The following is a 17319-nucleotide window of genomic DNA, read 5'->3' as shown; positions in this document are numbered from 1 at the left end:
CGTGTTTTCTGTAGAACTAGCGCAGTCTCTTCCTCCAGCTTCTAGATGTGTCCACTTCAGGATATTACGCCTTCATTATTTGCAGTCTTTGCAAGCTTCGTCCCTGTTGCCTATATTTCTTAAGATTTCTTCTAATGCGACCCCGTCAGGTGATTTCTGCCGCTCTATCTGAGATTAGGATATGAAAGAGGGAGAAAAGCTGAGCTCTGTGCCATGTAGGTGGGGGAAGAGCTGAATAAACCCCGATAGGACTCCTAGGAGAGCCACTGAGAGTCCCGCGGACCCTGATTGACAGCTCTCCCTATATTAGTGTGTGGACTGAAGATGGTCAGTCATCCAATGTGGGTGGCTCATCTGGACTCTGTATTTTTCCTAGGAGTCCTGTCATGTCATGCACACGACCATGATCGGCCTGGGAAAAACGGTCCATGTGTCGGCTGCATCTCCCGGGCCGACCGTGGCTCCCCTGACCTGAAGTGACTGTATCACTGTAATTTATGATCCAGTTGGTTCAGTTTGTATCTTATCACGGGGCTATTGCCGTATACTCGCATCATCATATGATTACTATGATACAGTCAGTTCAGGTTAGAGGAGCCGAGGTTGACCTGGGAGATGTAGCAGACACACGGCCCCTGTTTCTGGGGCCGATCACGGCCGTGTGCGTGAGCCCTTACACAGAAGTTGTATATCACAAAGCTGAGCTTCTCTCCCTCCATCATGCCATCCTCTCAGGGCAGCAGAAATCGCCCGACACGTTCACTGTAAAGGCTTTTCTGATGCGGCTGCTGCAGCTTTTGTGTCTTTGCTCCATTAAATGTAAGTATAAGTGTCCTCTCCCTGTTCACTAAGATTGTCTGCAACTTTTCTACAAGAGCTGATCAATCTTTGACAGATGTACAGACTTGACGCTATGTAAATGTACCATTAGCACAACACCATGTAAAGCTTTAGGCCAGTCTCACATGAGCATATTCAGTCTGGGAAACCTGCCCCGCGTGACAGCAGTAAGGCCTGGGCTGAACACTGCTCCCGTGACACGAACTGACAGCGTTATAATGAATTATAATCAGGTGTGTTCCTGCCCGATCTCGGATGTACTGAACTGTACTCACATAACTTAGTCAGTACTATTCAGCACAGCCACGTTCAGACAGGAATTCACAGCATTATAAATCATTATATTGAGGAGCAGAGTTCAGCCCGGGAAATACAGCTCTCACACAGAGCACGTTTCCTACACTGAATACGCTCGTGTGAAACTGGCGTAAACTTTTTCCTTATCCTTTTATGTTTTGGTTAGCTGAATGCTGTTCTCTGGGACTGTGGCCTTAGGGATATTTATTGCCTGTCCTGTTAATTTTGGACAGAGCATGCACTTCTTGCCTAAAGGTGGTCATACTCCTTTGCTGTTGCTCCCAGCCTCCCCATACATATGCACGCTCGGCTCGGCTCGGCTGGATCATGGCTATGTTTTCAATGAGAAGAGGAGAATAGGCTATTCCTGGACACCTCTGTCAGCAGCTGTACTCCTGTGTTACCAAAGCATTGGTCATGTTTTGCTTTGAAAATACCCGATCCTTCTAACCTTGGGATCTGTGGTTAGGGGAGAATGAGAGCACCCCTGCATCTTAGTCGGCCAGCCCCTCCAAGATTCCCACGCATGTCCGACATTAATCCATTTTATGTGGGGACCTAAAGTCTAGTATTTGATGACATTGCCGGTGACAACAGCCGTGGGACTTTGATTTCGTCCACGGCTGCTCACCTCATTTATGAATGAAGCAATATGACCTTTATATGCTGTAAATGCAGTTTGCCAAAAGTTAAGTTTTGCTTCCCAGAAAAATCTACAACATTGGTTTGAGTGAGAAGTGTCTTACCATGGCTCAAGCGGCTCACACCCTACACAGTGGACAAGCATGTATAGCTTGTACTGATGAAAGGATGTGACCACACAGGGCTTATGAGAAGCAGTTTTTTTATGTTATTTCATCCTCCAAAATCTTGTTTAAAAGGGTTCTGCAGGCTTTTAAAAAAAAATAAAAAATCTATGCTTTCTCCTAATCGGTGGAAGAAAGATAGTCTAGTTAGTACTTACCTGTCTGACGCCAGGTCAATGCCACCCTCTACTCTGCACTCACGCAGGGTCTGGGCTCTTCCGCTCTGGCCTTGACCAGATTGTCTTCTCTTACTGTTCAGCCTCATAAAAGTAAATGCAGCTGAATAGGAGGAGAAGGCAAGACATCTGGTGAGGACCCAAGCGAAAGAGCCCGCAGTCTGTGTGAGTGCATTGTAGACAGCGGCATCGGCAATGTGACGTTAAGTACCAACCAAACTATCTCTTTTAAAGATTAGAAGCAAGCTTGGATGTTTTTAAAGAGTCAGGAAAACCTCTTTAACCACCTCACTGTTTTTCCGGAGCTCAGCTCGTGCTGTGGGTAAAGTTCTGTTCTGTGGGTAACTGTTCTGCCGGAGCTGGGCTCGGGTAGAAGTGGAAAGGGGGGATACTTTAGCTGCTGATATCGCTTGATTGGTAGCAGCTAGGTCCAGGTCTCGTTTAAAAGCTGGCGTTCCAGGCTTTCATACAATACCAAAATGACAGCATTAGCTCAAGATAAGCAGGAGATATCACTGTTAGAAATCGAGTTGGGAGTAATTGCGGGTAAAACCTGCTTTTACTTTCACTTTCAGCTGCATTCACTGCATGCCGAATTCTATCACTGGTATCTTCCCCTGTACTGAACATATTGCTGTCATTCTGGTATTGTCTGAAAGCTTGGAATGCCAAACAATACAAAGCCACTATCTCTAGCTGCTACCAAACCAGAGATATGAGCAGCTAAAGCAGTTGCCCCCCTTTCCCTTCAGTCTGGAGGAGGGGGAGCAGTTACAGACCTGACAGCCTGCAGGAGGTGAGAAAAAAAAAAATAATAATTTGGCATTTTCACTGTGCGGACCCACATAATAAAATTTGGTTCCTAAAAACCTACAACTTTATACCACAAAATAAAAAAATAAAACATTTAAAAGTTATAGTTATGCACCAACAAGATTTACTGCATTAAAAATCTACAATAAAAAAGTGACATTTTTGGGAGGGTTTTTCCAATTTTAATGTGACTGTTAGGTTAATGCACTGACCTTTTGAAGCTAGGCCTTTTTATTTAATTTATTTACTTTTTATTTATTTATTTATTTTTAATTTCTAAGTCTTTAAGGCTACAGTAGGTTCACACCTGAGCGTTTTACATCGCGTTCCTACGCGCTGTAAAACGCTCAACAGGCAAAAAACAATGTTTCCCTATGGGCATGGTTCTCACCTGAGCGTTTTACAGCGCGTAAGAACACGCTGTAAAACGCCCTACGCCCCAAGAAGTACAGGAGCTTCTTTGGGGCGTATTGTCACGCGTATTGTGGCAGTTTTTCATTGGATGCCTCTGTGGTTAATCACACAAAATTCCAAAATACAAAAACGCCCCAAAATACGCCTCAAAAACGCCTGTAAAAAGCGCTTATCGAATACGCTCAGGTGTGAACCCAGCCTAACTGTGTAATATAAAAGTAAGGAGTATCATCTTTAGGGTCCATTCACACGTCCGTGGTGTATTGCCGATCCAGCTGGCACCCCCCATAGAACTGCCTATTCTTGTCCGCAAGTTCAGGGCCGAAGCCTGGATGTTCAGGGCCGCGCTCGGGAAATGCGGATGTGGAGAGCACATAATGTGCTCTCCGCATTGCTTCCTGCCCCATTAAGAATTAATGGGTCCGCACCCGTTCCCGATATTGCGGAACGGATGCGGACCCATTTGCAGACATGTGAATGGACCCTTATAGATATATAGATGCCTATATGGCAGTTCTCAGGAATACTTGCCGTCACTCCTTATTTTTTTAATAGTGACATGGGGGGAAAAAATCACCAAAAATTTAAAAAAAAAAAAAAAAAAAGCCTTTGATTTTCTGATGACACATTTCCTTCAAAACCTAGAGCAAGATCATTGCAGATGTCAAACTGGCAGGGAGTGCTGGGGGATTTGAGCTCTGATATCTGTAGACTTGTGATTGTAGTTGAGGACAGTTTCAGGCGGTGACTTGTACTAGATGCAGTGTATTTTCAGAGTTACTCAGCCTTTTTATATAGGTTATTATACATGTATTTCTAGTTGGTGAGATGAGAAATTGTAGCATGTAGGTGTTACTGGGTGATGGGTGTGATTACTCACTGGTTTGTGCCCTATTGCTGCATTACCGTTAAGGAAATGTAATTCTTCGTTTTGTACACGTCAAAGTTATGCTTACTTTTAGGGTCATCTTTACCTTTTTGCTCGTATTGAACCTTAATGGAAGCTTCAGAGTTTCCTGCATCTTACCGGCTCTGGAGCTTATGTACAGTATATCCTGGTATTCTGATGTTATGCACTAAGTAATTGTGGCCTAAAATATGACTTATTTTTCTCCTTCTACCCCATTGTCTCCCCAATAGGCTGACATATTAAGGAAGAGAACTGCATTTTCTTCAGTTTTTTTACCTTGATAAACTTTAGCAATGCTCAGTTTCTTTTGTTATTCACAGGGTCGTGGATCTGGATTTCCTAGGAGGAGACCAAGGGGTTCTGGTCTGTCTGGTCGTGGGGGAAGAGGCCGTTCAAAATTAAAAACTCCCATAGGCAACTTCATATTTCCAGGGGTACTGTATACGCCATTATTTTATTGTTTATATCCATACGCCAGCATGCTGAGGGTTGTAGTGCTGCAGCAGCTGATGTGCTACTGGTTGGTGTGTGTGTGGATTTTCTGTTTGCGTGTTTAATGCTACGTTTTACACTGTCCTTCGGATGTATATGTCAAGAGGATCTGCCGACATAGATCTCAGAAGGATGCTGTGATATAGGCATTTAGGGGCACATTTAAGACTGGCGTTTTAGACGCTGGTCTTAGTAAAGGTCCATAGCTGTTGTTGGATCCGCCGAAGTTATGAAGAGGCGCGGGGCTGCACATAACTTCAGCGCATCCAGCACAAGTTCTATATGTGAGACCGCTTTCTTGCTGTCCTACATTTAGACCATTTTCTACAACAGGCGCAGAAAATGATGAATGAGACGGGCCTCCCGGCTTGTCCCCTTCCCCGCCCACAAGTTTAGAAACTGGCGTGAGCAGGGCGAAATCGCAGATAGCCATCTGCACCTGAAATATGCCTAATTTAGGTGTATTTCAGCTTAGTGAATGATCCCTTTAGGGTACTTTACACTAGTGGCAGGACGGATCCGACAGGCTGTTCACCCTATCGGATCCGTCCTGCCGCTATTTTGCCGGACTGCCGCTCCGTCCCCATTATAGTCAATGGGGACGGAGCGGCAGTCTGGCAAAATAGCGGCAGGACGGATCCGATAGGGTGAACAGGGGTGGAGCTCCGGCGCAGCACAGCGAGAGGCCGTCGGACTAAAAAGTCGGACATTCAGTACTTTTAGTCCGGCGGCCTCTCGCCGTGCACTGCCGTGCTGCGCGGTAGCTCCGCCCCTGTCCCCATTATAGTAAATGGGGATGGTTCGGCAGTCTGGCGGCACGGCGAAATAGCGGCAGGACGGATCCGACAGGGTGAACAGCTTGTCGGATCCGTCCTGCCGCTAGTGTGAAAGTAGCCTTAGTGTGATACGTTGCTCACAGGCTCCATGTAAAAGAAATATGTGGGTTTTTTTTTGTTAGTGCATTCTACTTCACTTTTCTATACAGCAACAAACCAAATGTATACCGTTATGTACTGGTCCAGCACTCTGGATACGTTTTGAGGTTAGTGCTGGATGCGTTCCCGGTCCACACGTCAAATATGCCTACCAAACACTTTGAAAGCAGCCGTAGTGAGTGCAATGTGGTATTTGAGATGGTCCCATTAGTCTTCAGTGGAGAGTTCATTAAGAAACTAGTTGTTGTTTCTTGAGATGCCATGAAAGTGTTAAGCCTGTATTCGCGTCTGTTAGTGGGGGCTTCATCCAACACAGGTGGTGTGCCATGGATTGGGCACTCTGGCATGATTTTCCTGTGAGATCTCTAAGTGTTCTGTATTGTTTCTTTAGATAACCACAGTGGATCTTTCATCATACAAGGAGGAGGAAGAAACCTCAATGCACAACACAGTAGTTTTATTTTCCACAACCGACAAGTTCACCTTACATCAGGTGAGTCAGTTTGCTTGTACCCATTTTGTTTGCTCATTAACCACTTCCTGTAACTAGTACATCTCAGGCCGCTGGCGCATTCTGTGCCGCAATAGTATGTCATGGCGCGGGACAAGCTTCTGAGTCAGCGCCATGATGTACTGCTTGAAGGACCAGCCGTATTACCCAGCAGGCACCTGGCTGTCACTTCTGGCAAACTTGAAGTAAAAGAAAATCCAGCACCTCGTATCTTTGCTTGACGGTGTTTATTCCACAATCCAAAATGTAAGCGGTAACGGAACCTTCAAAATACAAGCCCCAATGCGGTCTACATGGTTCTTAATCATGACCTGTCACTTCTGGCATCTGAGATTCCAGTGGCAGCAGTTTTAAGCCCTCAGATGCCGTGATCGGTTAGACAGAGTGGGAGCTCCCTCTGTCCTCCAATCAGCACCCCACAAACACAAGTGCATGGTGCCAAGTATTTGGGATGACAGCCAGGGGCCTCAAGTAAATCAGAAGGAAACGTTCCATTGAAGTGAATGGGACGGCTGAGCTGTAATTACACCTGCACCGAGCAGGTAAGCAATGAAGAGAAGGCAGTGTTAGTAGAAGCCCTGCTTTCTCTTCGAACAGTAGATCGGCCAGGTGTTGGACCCCCGCTGATCTGATATTGATAACCTATCTTGAGGTTTGGTCATCAATATAAAAAAAGCAAAAACAAACTTTAAAATGTCATTGCTACCAGGCAGTGAACACCATAAAAACAACGTGGCAGACATAAAATAAGCCTTTATACGGCATTGTGGATGGAGTTGGTAACGGCAGCTCTGCCCCCATCACTGCAATGGAAGCAGCTCTGTCTACTGCACACAATAGATGGAGCTGTAGCTTTGGGGGTGACTTCCGGAGCTACTGCAGAACAGCGGTGTACGCCGTGTCCCTCTGTCTTCTGATTTGGATTACTTTGTCCTAGTCTTTTGTTGGATTCTTCCGTTCACTGCAGTGGGACTATGCACTTTACAAGTCAGATACTTGAAGTTTAACCTTCTCTTTTAAAGGGGTTATCTGCTGTATAGAACAAGCTGTTTACTTGCTTATATGAAGCTAATTGATGGGGGACTCCCACCTTTATTCAGTAAAGCTGATAGACATTCCTCTTGCATTCGAATAACAATATATGATTTACTCCTAGGATATGTGCGTGGTGTGCGGTAGTTTTGGAAAAGGTGCTGAAGGAAGACTACTTGCTTGTTCTCAGTGCGGGCAATGTTACCATCCATACTGTGTCAGTATTAAGGTGAGTACCTGCAAGTTTCATCTAGTACAACTCTCCCACTGATCAGCTGTGTGAAGGGGCCATGCTGCTTAGAGTACTGTGGTCTTTCAATAGTATACCAGGCACACAGCTGTATATGGCATAGCAGCTGTTCTTTAGGATTGCTGCTCCGTCCCATTCACTTGAATCGAACTGAGCAGCAGAAAGGCCGTGTGATCGATGGGCGTGATGTGGCTGGCCGAGAATGACGCCGCAGTGCTCGCCGGATCCTCATGGTCCCCTCCAACAGTTAGTCATCGGGGTTGCTGTAAGTTGAACCCCCACTGATCATATATTGTTGACCTATCCTGCTGTAAGTTACCGATATATACAGTGCTGCCCATAATTATTCATACCCCTGGCAAATTTTGACTTAAAGTTACTTTTATTCAACCAGCAAGTAATTTTTTGACGGGAAATGACATCGGTGTCTCCCAAAAGATAATAAGACGATGTACAAGAGGCATTATTGTAGAAAAAACATTTCTCAGATTTTATTTACATTTGAGCAAAAAAGTGTCCAGTCCAAAATTACTCATACCCTTCTCAATAATCAATAGAAAAGCCTTTATTGGCTTTTACAGCAATCAAACGCTTCCTATAATTGCAGACCAGCTTTTTGCATGTCTCCACAGGTATTTTTGCCCATTAATCTCTGGCAATGAGCTCCAAATCTTTCAGGTTGGAGGTCTTCTTGCCATCACCCTGATCTTTAGCTCCCTCCACAAATTCTCAATTGGATTCAAGTCTGGACTCTGGCTGGGCCACTCCAAAACGTTAATGTTGTTGTCTGCTAACCATTTCTTCACCACTTTTGCTGTGTGTTTTGGGTCATTGTCATGCTGGAATGTCCACTGGTGCCCAAGGCCAAGTTTCTCTGCAGACTGCCTGATCTTGTCGTTGTTAATCCTCATGTATTGCTCTTTTTTCATGGTGCCGTTTACTGTGATTAGGTTCCCTGGTCCATTGGCTGAGAAACACCCCCAAAGCATTAGGTTCCCTCCACCATGTTTGACAGTGGGGATGGTGTTCTTTGGGTTGAAGTCTTCTTCTTTGTCCAGATGAGCTTTTGCAAAGGCCAAGCAAGCTTTTGTGTGCCTTATCTTATCTGGAGAAGTGGAACCCGGCAGTGTGCAGTGTCCGTTGGATTGTCTGCCTTGAGACATTGCCACCAGCAGAGCCCAGATTCACCAGGATTTTGGATTCTTTTTCACCTCTCTAACTATCCTCCTGGCCAGCACAGGTGTCACTTTTGGCTTCCGACCATGTCCTCTGAGATTTTCCACAGTGCGAAACATCTTGTATTTTTTGCTCAAATGTAAATAAAAGCTGAGAAATGTTTTTTTTTTCCACAATAATGCCTCTTGTACATCGTCTTATTATTTTTTTGGGAGACACCTATGTCATTTCCCGTCAAAAAATTACTTGCTGGTTGAATAAAAGTGACTTTAAGTCAAAATTTGCCTGGGGTATGAATAATTATGGGCAGCACTGTAACTCCCAGAACCCCCCTTTACTGTGTTCCATAATCTTCGTTCTAAGAATGAGACCTGGCGAAGGGCCTGTTTCTTTTAATATTTCTTTTGTAATTGAATCTCTAGATTACTAAAGTCATCCTTCGCAAAGGCTGGAGATGCTTGGAGTGCACAGTGTGTGAGGCTTGTGGTAAGGCCACAGATCCCGGGCGGCTGCTACTCTGTGATGACTGTGACATAAGCTACCATACATACTGCCTGGATCCACCATTACAAACTGTCCCCAAGGGAGGCTGGAAGTGTAAATGGTCAGTTTGAATGTCAAGTGTTTTGCTTTAACTTGAGATTGTGAAAATGAAGACATTTTGTATTCTATCTATAATCTGTGTGGAGGGAAGCAGGGAATTGGGTGAATTGGAGTGGCTGCAGTGCCCTTTACAAGCATGGTGGCTGGAGATGATTCCCGACGCAGGGCTAACTTGGCCCAATGGCTCCTTGTTTCTTGCGATTAGTGACAGTCCCAGAGGCTGGCCCCTCACCAATAATAAAGTAATGGCATATTATAGCAATTTGCCACCATTGGATAGGATAGGATTTCAATACCTCTGTCACTTATAATTTTCATCTATAAGTAACACAAAGGTACTGTTGTGCGCCAAGTGCCCAGGTGGGCGATTTTAGCGCCCAATACCATCTCTGTACTTCTTCCCTGTTGCCAGTGCCGTCATCAATCCACTGCATTCAAATCTCATGTACACGCAAACTACCATTCCAGTGCTGGTGGTTACACTGTGCACATGCAGTACATACTGTGAAACCAATGCACAGACTAAGGCCTCATGCACACGACCGTTGTGTGCATCCGTGGCCGTTGTGCCGTTTTCCATTTTTTTTTTCGCTGACCCATTGACTTTCAATGGGTCCGTGGAAAAATTGGAAAATGCACCGTTTTGCAGCCGCATCCTTGATCCGTGTTTCCTGTCCGTCAAAAAAATAAGACCTGTCCTATTTTTTTGACGGACAACGGTTCACGGACCCATTCAAGTCAATGGGTCCGTGAAAGAACACGGATGCACACAAGATTGGCATCCGCGTCCGTGATCCGTGGCCGTAGGTTACTTTCATACAGATGGATCCGAAGATCCGTCTGCATAAAAGCTTTTTCAGAGCTGAGTTTTCACTTCGTGAAAACTCATATCCGACAGTATATTCTAACACAGAGGCGTTCCCATAATGATGGGGATGCTTCTAGTTAGAATATACTACAAACTGTGTACATGACTGCCCCCTGCTGCCTGGCAGCACCCGATCTCTTACAGGGGGCTGTGATCCGCACAATTAACCCCTCAGGTGCTACACCTGAGGGGTTAATTGTGCATATCATAGCCCCCTACAAGAGATCAGGGGCTGCCAGGCAGCAGGGGGCAGACCCCCCTCCCTCCCCAGTTTTAATTTCATTGTTGGCCAGTGCGGCCCTCCCCTCCCTCCCTCTATTGTATTATTTTCATTGGTGGCACAGTGTGCGGCCTCCCCTTACTTAGCAATATTAGAAGCATCATACTTACCTGCTGCGCTGTCTCTGACCGGCCGGGTGCTCCTCCTACTGGTAAGTGACAGATCATTAAGCAATGCGCCACACAGACCTGTCACTTACCAGTAGGAGGAGCTCCCGGCCGGTCACAGACAGCGCAGCAGGTAAGTATGATGCTTCTAATATTTCTAAGTAACCATGGCAACCAGGACTGCAGTAGCATCCTGGTTGCCATGGTTACCGATCGGAGCCCCAGCGATAAAACTTGGACTCCAATCGGAACTCTCCGCTGCCACCAATGGGGGGGAGGGGGGGGCCGCACACTGTGCCAACCAATTAAAATAATACAATAGAGGGAGGGAGGGGGGCCGCACACTGTGCCACCAATGAAATTAATACAATAGAGGGAGGGAGGGGGGGTCGAGGGAGGTCTGCCCCCTGCTGCCTGGCAGCCCCTGATCTCTTACAGGGGACTATGATACGCACAATTAACCCCCTCAGGTGCAGCACCTGTGGGGTTAATTGTGCGGATCACAGCCCCCTGTAAGAGATCAGGGGCTGCCAGGCAGCAGGGGACAGTCATGTACACAGTTCTTAGTATATTCTAACTTGAAGCGTCCCCATCACCATGGGAACGCCTCTGTGTTAGAATATACTGTCGGATCTGAGTTTCACGATCTAACTCATATCCGACAGTATATTCTAACATAGAGGCGTTCCCATGGTGATGGGGAGGCTTCAAGTTAAAATATACCATCGGATTGGAGAAAACTCTGATCCGATGGTATAATAGGGACTCCTGACTTTACATTGAAAGTCAATGGGGGACGGATCCGTTTGCAATTGCACCATATTGTGTCAACGTCAAACGGATCCGTCCCCATTGACTTGCATTGTAAGTCAGGACGGATCCGTTTGGGTCCGCACGGCCAGGCGGACACCAAAACGACTTTTTTTTCATGTCCGTGGATCCTCCAAAAATCAAGGAAGACCCACAGACGAAAAAACGATCACGGACCTACGGACCCCGTTTTTGCGGACCTTAAAAAAAAAACGGTTGTGTGCATGAGGCCTAAGTAGTAGTCAGAGCCTGAGCGGGATTTGGGTGCAGGGGATCAGTGACCTCTCCGACAGAGCAGAAGGACTTGGAAGAGCAAGGAGGAGAACCTGGCATTGACTTCTGAGATGGAAGAATGCAAACTCCCACCTGGACGCTTGGTGCTTCGTCTTCATCCATCCAAGTGCTTTTTATGGGGAACAGTAGCAGCGATTCAAGAACAATAGGTATGGTTTTACTGATGTTGTAGTGCACAAAGGTAAATTGCGTTATATATGCACAATATAGGTGACAGACCACTTTTAAAGGGTCTGTCCCGTTACAAACACATATTGCCAATCTACAAGCTAATGGATAAGTGTCTGAAAGACATTGGCCTGACCATCGGGGCCCCCGCCGATCACAAGAATGGGGGGCCCTTGGTTCCCCCGTTTTAATGGAGCAGCGGTTACACATACATGCTACTACTCTATTTGACTCTATGGGACTGCCGGAGAATGCGGAGCGCTTGTAGCCTGATATCTCCACCAGTCCCATAGAGTTGCGTGGAATGGCCATGCAAATGCATCACTGCCGCTCCATGGGAGGGCCCAGGGGTCAGACACCCACCAATCAGACACTACTTCCAATATTTGTAATGAGACTGCCCCTTTAAATTACACCGTTTCCTCTCTTCAGGTGTGTATCGTGTACCAACTGCAAAGCAGTCACTCCAGGATTGCGATGTGAGTGGCAGAATAACTACACCCAGTGTGCGCCTTGTGCAAGCCTGTCCACCTGCCATGTATGTGCTCAGACCTACATACAGGATGAGCTGATCATTCAGTGTCGGCAGTGTGATAGGTAAGTGGCTGTTTATACCCAGCGGTGCATTTTTTTTTACTTTGCTGCATTTCATTATTAATTGCCAATGATTATACATTTTTAGGTGGACGCATGGTACCTGTCAGAACCTACACACAGAAGCAGAAGTTGAGAATGCAGCAGACGGTGGATTTGATTGTGCTATGTGTAAGCCATTTGTAATACCAGCTCAAGGTATGATGGACATTTGCTGGCTGCATTGGTCACGTGAATTGAATGTATAGTATTATACAATTATTATGGATGTCACAGGGGTAGCATCTTTGACTGACTTGTACAGGTCACAGTAAAGGCCACTTGCAATTCGGGAGCCTGAATCAGGAAAGCTTAATTTTTGCTTATTGTAAATGGGTCGTACCGCGGTGGCCCTGCCCTTCCGCTAAGTACTTCCTACTTTTTCTAAAATGCAATGAAAACGACAAAAAATGTGCAACTTTTGCGACCCTTGTAGTTCCAGAACAGTCTCTTGTATTCAAGACTTTTTGAACGTGTTTGGCTTGGGAATGCTTTATTATGTCCAGTAAAAAAAGCTGTCAGATCTTGTAAAGGTTAACTAGATGTGTTTGGATCAGTTATGATAACATTTCCAATGTGTTTCTGCTGTTTTCCTGCACATTTGGCTCATTGAAAAAGTCATGTGTGAACGTACAAAATAAGCTTCCAGTTCAGTCGGTAAAAGTCACATTGTTCATGGATGAGAGACTAATGTTTTGACATTAGTGCAGGCACAGACAGATATCAGTGGTCTAGGGGTCTTAATGCAGTTGTCTTACTTATTAAAAGATTTTTCCCCAGTCAGCAATTGTGATAATGATAAAATAATAAAAGAATATACCATATTTTTCGCTTTATAAGAAACACTTTTTTTTGAAAAGGTATTAATAAAAACTGCCTGTGTCTTATACAGCAGTCGGGGAGATCCAGCATGACCAGACCCCCTTACTGCTTCCTTAAAGGGGTTCTGCACTTTGTTTAAACTGATGATCTATCCTCTGGATAGATCATCAGCATCTAATCGGCGGGGGTCCGGCACCCGGGACCCCCGCCGATCAGCTGTTTGAGAATGCAGCGGCACTCCAGCAGCGTCGCAGCCTTCTCACTGTTTACCGCTGGCCCAGTGACATCACTACTTGTATCAACTAGCGTGGGCGGTGCTAAGCTCTGTTCACTTGAATGGAGTATATCCCCGCCCAGGCCAGGCCACTGATCAGAAGCTGATGATCTATCCAGAGGATAGATCATCAGTTTAAACAAAGTGCAGAACCCCTTTAATCATCCGGCAGAGCACAAATAGAGCACTTTGCCCGATCAGTGAGAGAGCTGTGCATATGCACTCACCTCTCTCTAATTACTTGACGCCGATCTGTATGATAAGCGGCGGGAAGGTCCTATGCTGGTACTGAATGGAAGTGGAAACTCCAAGTACAGCTTAAGGACCTTTGATGTCAGAGCAGGAAAACTATACAACCAGCACTAGTGTAGGGAAATGTGAGTTATTAAAGATAACTGTGTAGCAGAGCTGTATGTATAGTACAGTTTTGTGTGTGTAGCAGAGCTGTATGTATAGTACAGTTTTGTGTGTGTGTAGCAGAGCTGTATGTATAGTACAGTTGTGTGTGTAGCAGAGCTGTATGTATAGTACAGTTTTGTGTGTGTAGCAGAGCTGTATGTATAGTACAGTTTTGTGTGTGTGTAGCAGAGCTGTATGTATAGTACAGTTTTGTGTGTGTGTAGCAGAGCTGTATGTATAGTACAGTTGTGTGTGTGTGTAGCAGAGCTGTATGTATAGTACAGTTTTGTGTGTGTAGCAGAGCTGTATGTATAGTACAGTTTTGTGTGTGTGTAGCAGAGCTGTATGTATAGTACAGTTGTGTGTGTAGCAGAGCTGTATGTATAGTACAGTTTTGTGTGTGTAGCAGAGCTGTATGTATAGTACAGTTTTGTGTGTGTGTAGCAGAGCTGTATGTATAGTACAGTTTTGTGTGTGTGTAGCAGAGCTGTATGTATAGTACAGTTTTGTGTGTGTAGCAGAGCTGTATGTATAGTACAGTTTTGTGTGTGTAGCAGAGCTGTATGTATAGTACAGTTTTGTGTGTGTAGCAGAGCTGTATGTATAGTACAGTTTTGTGTGTGTGTAGCAGAGCTGTATGTATAGTACAGTTTTGTGTGTGTGTAGCAGAGCTGTATGTATAGTACAGTTTTGTGTGTGTAGCAGAGCTGTATGTATAGTACAGTTTTGTGTGTGTGTAGCAGAGCTGTATGTATAGTACAGTTTTGTGTGTGTGTAGCAGAGCTGTATGTATAGTACAGTTGTGTGTGTAGCAGAGCTGTATGTATAGTACAGTTTTGTGTGTGTAGCAGAGCTGTATGTATAGTACAGTTTTGTGTGTGTGTAGCAGAGCTGTATGTATAGTACAGTTTTGTGTGTGTGTAGCAGAGCTGTGTGTGAACCAGAAATATGTATATGTGTGTGTCACAGACAAGTACTTAAAAATAATCTAGCAGGACACAAGAGAGTAATGGCAGGAGGCACATTTATTTGGATAGTTACATTCAATGAGGTGACCACATGCACCATTGCTGGTTGTTACAATGGTCAGCAGATTACACAGTATGGGGATAGGGAGCTGACCAAAACTACCCCTGCCCCACTACATCATAAAGTTACCTTGACCCCTCCACCTCAGTAAAACACCAGTATAAAACATTCTCTTCAAAGAGGACCTAGAAAATTTTATTTTCTGTTTTTTCTAAATCTGGGGTCCGTCTTATAGTCCAGTGTGTCTTCTAAAACCCCAAATACGCTATGTTCACCCATTTAATACCCCACATCTTCCAATACTGCAGCTGTCCTCCCCTCTGGCATTTGCTTGATTGCAGTGATGACATGCCCATATATACCACATGACTACTGCAACTAATCCCTAGTCTCAGAGGTTTCATTCTGTATAGCGCTGAGGCCATTGATTGGCTACAGCAGTGTCCGTTTTATATGCGCACATCATGACTGTAGTGCCGCTGAAGAATCGGAGCGGCATCGCTGGAAGCAGTGGGCACTGAAATAGAATACATTCTTGCTTGTAAAGTAATGAGGGCCTGACTATAGTCTTAAAAGTGTTGGCTCATCTGACACATTGATGGCATATCGCCAGGATATGCCATCAATGTCAGGTGTGGATCCTCTGCTCCTGTGTCCAGAGTGGGGTCCCACAAAGATCGCTTGGCTATTTTCAGAGGTCCCATAGTGGTGAATGGAGAGCGCACCGCACCATTCACCACTATGGGACTGTCCGAAATAGCCAAGTCGCCACTCGGTTGTTTTTTGGAACTCTGATAGCGGTGAATGAAGTATGGCCGTGTATGCACGGCTGTTTTCCGTTCACTTCAGGGCCCCTGTTCTGTAGATTGGAGCGTGTCGCAGAGGTGAGATGTTAATGGCATATCCTAGTGATATGTCATCAGTGCATGAGATGGTGACATACCCTTTAAAGGGTTTGTCTTACTTCAGCAAATAGCATTTATCATGTAGAAAAAGTAATTACAAGGCACTTCCTAATGTACTGTGATTGTCCATATTGCCTTATTTGCTGGCTGGATTCATTTTTCCATCACATTATACACTGCTCATTTCCATGGTTACGACCACCCTGCAATCCATCAGCGGTGGCCGTGCTTCCACACTATAGAAAAAAGCAGCAGCCTATGTGAGCTCCCACAGTCTCGGCCACCAGAGAGGCAGGCACTTTTTCCTATAGTGTGCAAGCACGGCCACTGCTGATGGTTTGCAGGGTGGTCATAACCATGGAAACGCACAGTGCATAATGTGATGGAAAAATGAAACCAGCCAGCAAAGAAAGCAATATGGACAATCACAATACATTAGTAAGTGGCTTGTATTAACTTTCTCTACATGATAAATGCCACTTGCCGATGTGAGAGACAACCCTTTTAAGGAAAAATATGAATACATGTTAAATAATATTACTATTTTTGGATGGATCGTAATCCATTTCTTGAAACTCCCTGCCAATTGTATTGCTCTCATGAACTATAGTGTTTGTGTAACCATGAATGTGTTTGCAAGCTTAATGCTTTAATAGTTTTTTTCCCTCATTCCTTTCTCATCAGAAGTGTGTGAACCACCAATTGATGCTCAGATTGTTCCGAAGATGAGAGAACCTGGTAAGTATTGGTTGTGGTTTTTTTTTATGATCATCTTCAGCATTTTTTAAAAATATTAGCTGAATGTATGTATCTTTTTATTCCAATGTGTTTAACCTCTTAAGGACATAGGGCGTACAGGTACGCCCTTGTGCCCTGGTACTTAAGGACACAGGGCGTACATGTACGCCCTGTGTATTTTCGATCACCGCCGCGCGGCGGGCGGTGATCGGAACCCCGTGCCTGCTCAAATCATTGAGCAGGCACTTGGGGCAAATGCGCCGGGGGGTCCGGTGACCCCCCCATGTATGCGATCGCAGAAAACCGCAGGTCAATTCAGACCTGCGGTTTTCTGCGTTTCCGGGTTGTTCGGGTCTCTGAAGACCCGATAACCCGGAACAGGATGGTGATGGTGGTGTGATTTCACCCCACCAATCACCATCCAGCGATCCTGAGTGGTGATGGTGACATCACCACTCAGGATCGCTTCCTGATTGGTCTGTGGGCGGTCCGGCGGCAAATTTAAAAGAGGCAGGCGCTCCTCTCTTCCTCCTTTTGTGTTCCGGAGCCGGAGGAGAGAGGAGCTGCCTGCACGTGTGTCTGCCAGGACCCGATCTGTGCCCCCAGGACCCGATCTGTGCCCCAGCACCCCCCATCAGGTACATAGGGACAGCATAGGGAAAGTTTGGTTTAGGCAGGGAAAAAAAAGGGAAAGTTAGTTTTTGAACTTTTCTAACTTTTATTGCATCACCCTAAGT

The 17319-nt window shown here is 45.4% G+C and overlaps 1 protein-coding gene across 9 annotated transcripts in view; it reads left to right on the top strand.

The window, feature by feature from the left end:
- Nucleotides 1-17319, top strand: part of KMT2C (lysine methyltransferase 2C) — a 206598-nt gene that overhangs the window by 101889 nt on the left and 87390 nt on the right. For all 9 annotated transcript variants that reach the window (XM_040434126.1, XM_040434128.1, XM_040434123.1 and 6 more), the window contains 7 exons: nucleotides 4577-4690; nucleotides 6075-6176; nucleotides 7351-7455; nucleotides 9075-9256; nucleotides 12215-12379; nucleotides 12465-12574; nucleotides 16529-16582. In XM_040434126.1, the coding sequence (XP_040290060.1) occupies nucleotides 4577-4690; nucleotides 6075-6176; nucleotides 7351-7455; nucleotides 9075-9256; nucleotides 12215-12379; nucleotides 12465-12574; nucleotides 16529-16582 (832 nt within the window). The remainder of the gene's footprint in view (nucleotides 1-4576; nucleotides 4691-6074; nucleotides 6177-7350; nucleotides 7456-9074; nucleotides 9257-12214; nucleotides 12380-12464; nucleotides 12575-16528; nucleotides 16583-17319) is intronic.

This window comes from Bufo bufo, chromosome 5, assembly GCF_905171765.1.
Source record: "Bufo bufo chromosome 5, aBufBuf1.1, whole genome shotgun sequence".
Taxonomy (NCBI): Eukaryota; Metazoa; Chordata; class Amphibia; order Anura; family Bufonidae; genus Bufo; species Bufo bufo.
The sequence above is the reverse complement of the archived record's forward strand: the minus strand, read 5'-3'. Positions and strand labels throughout refer to the sequence as shown.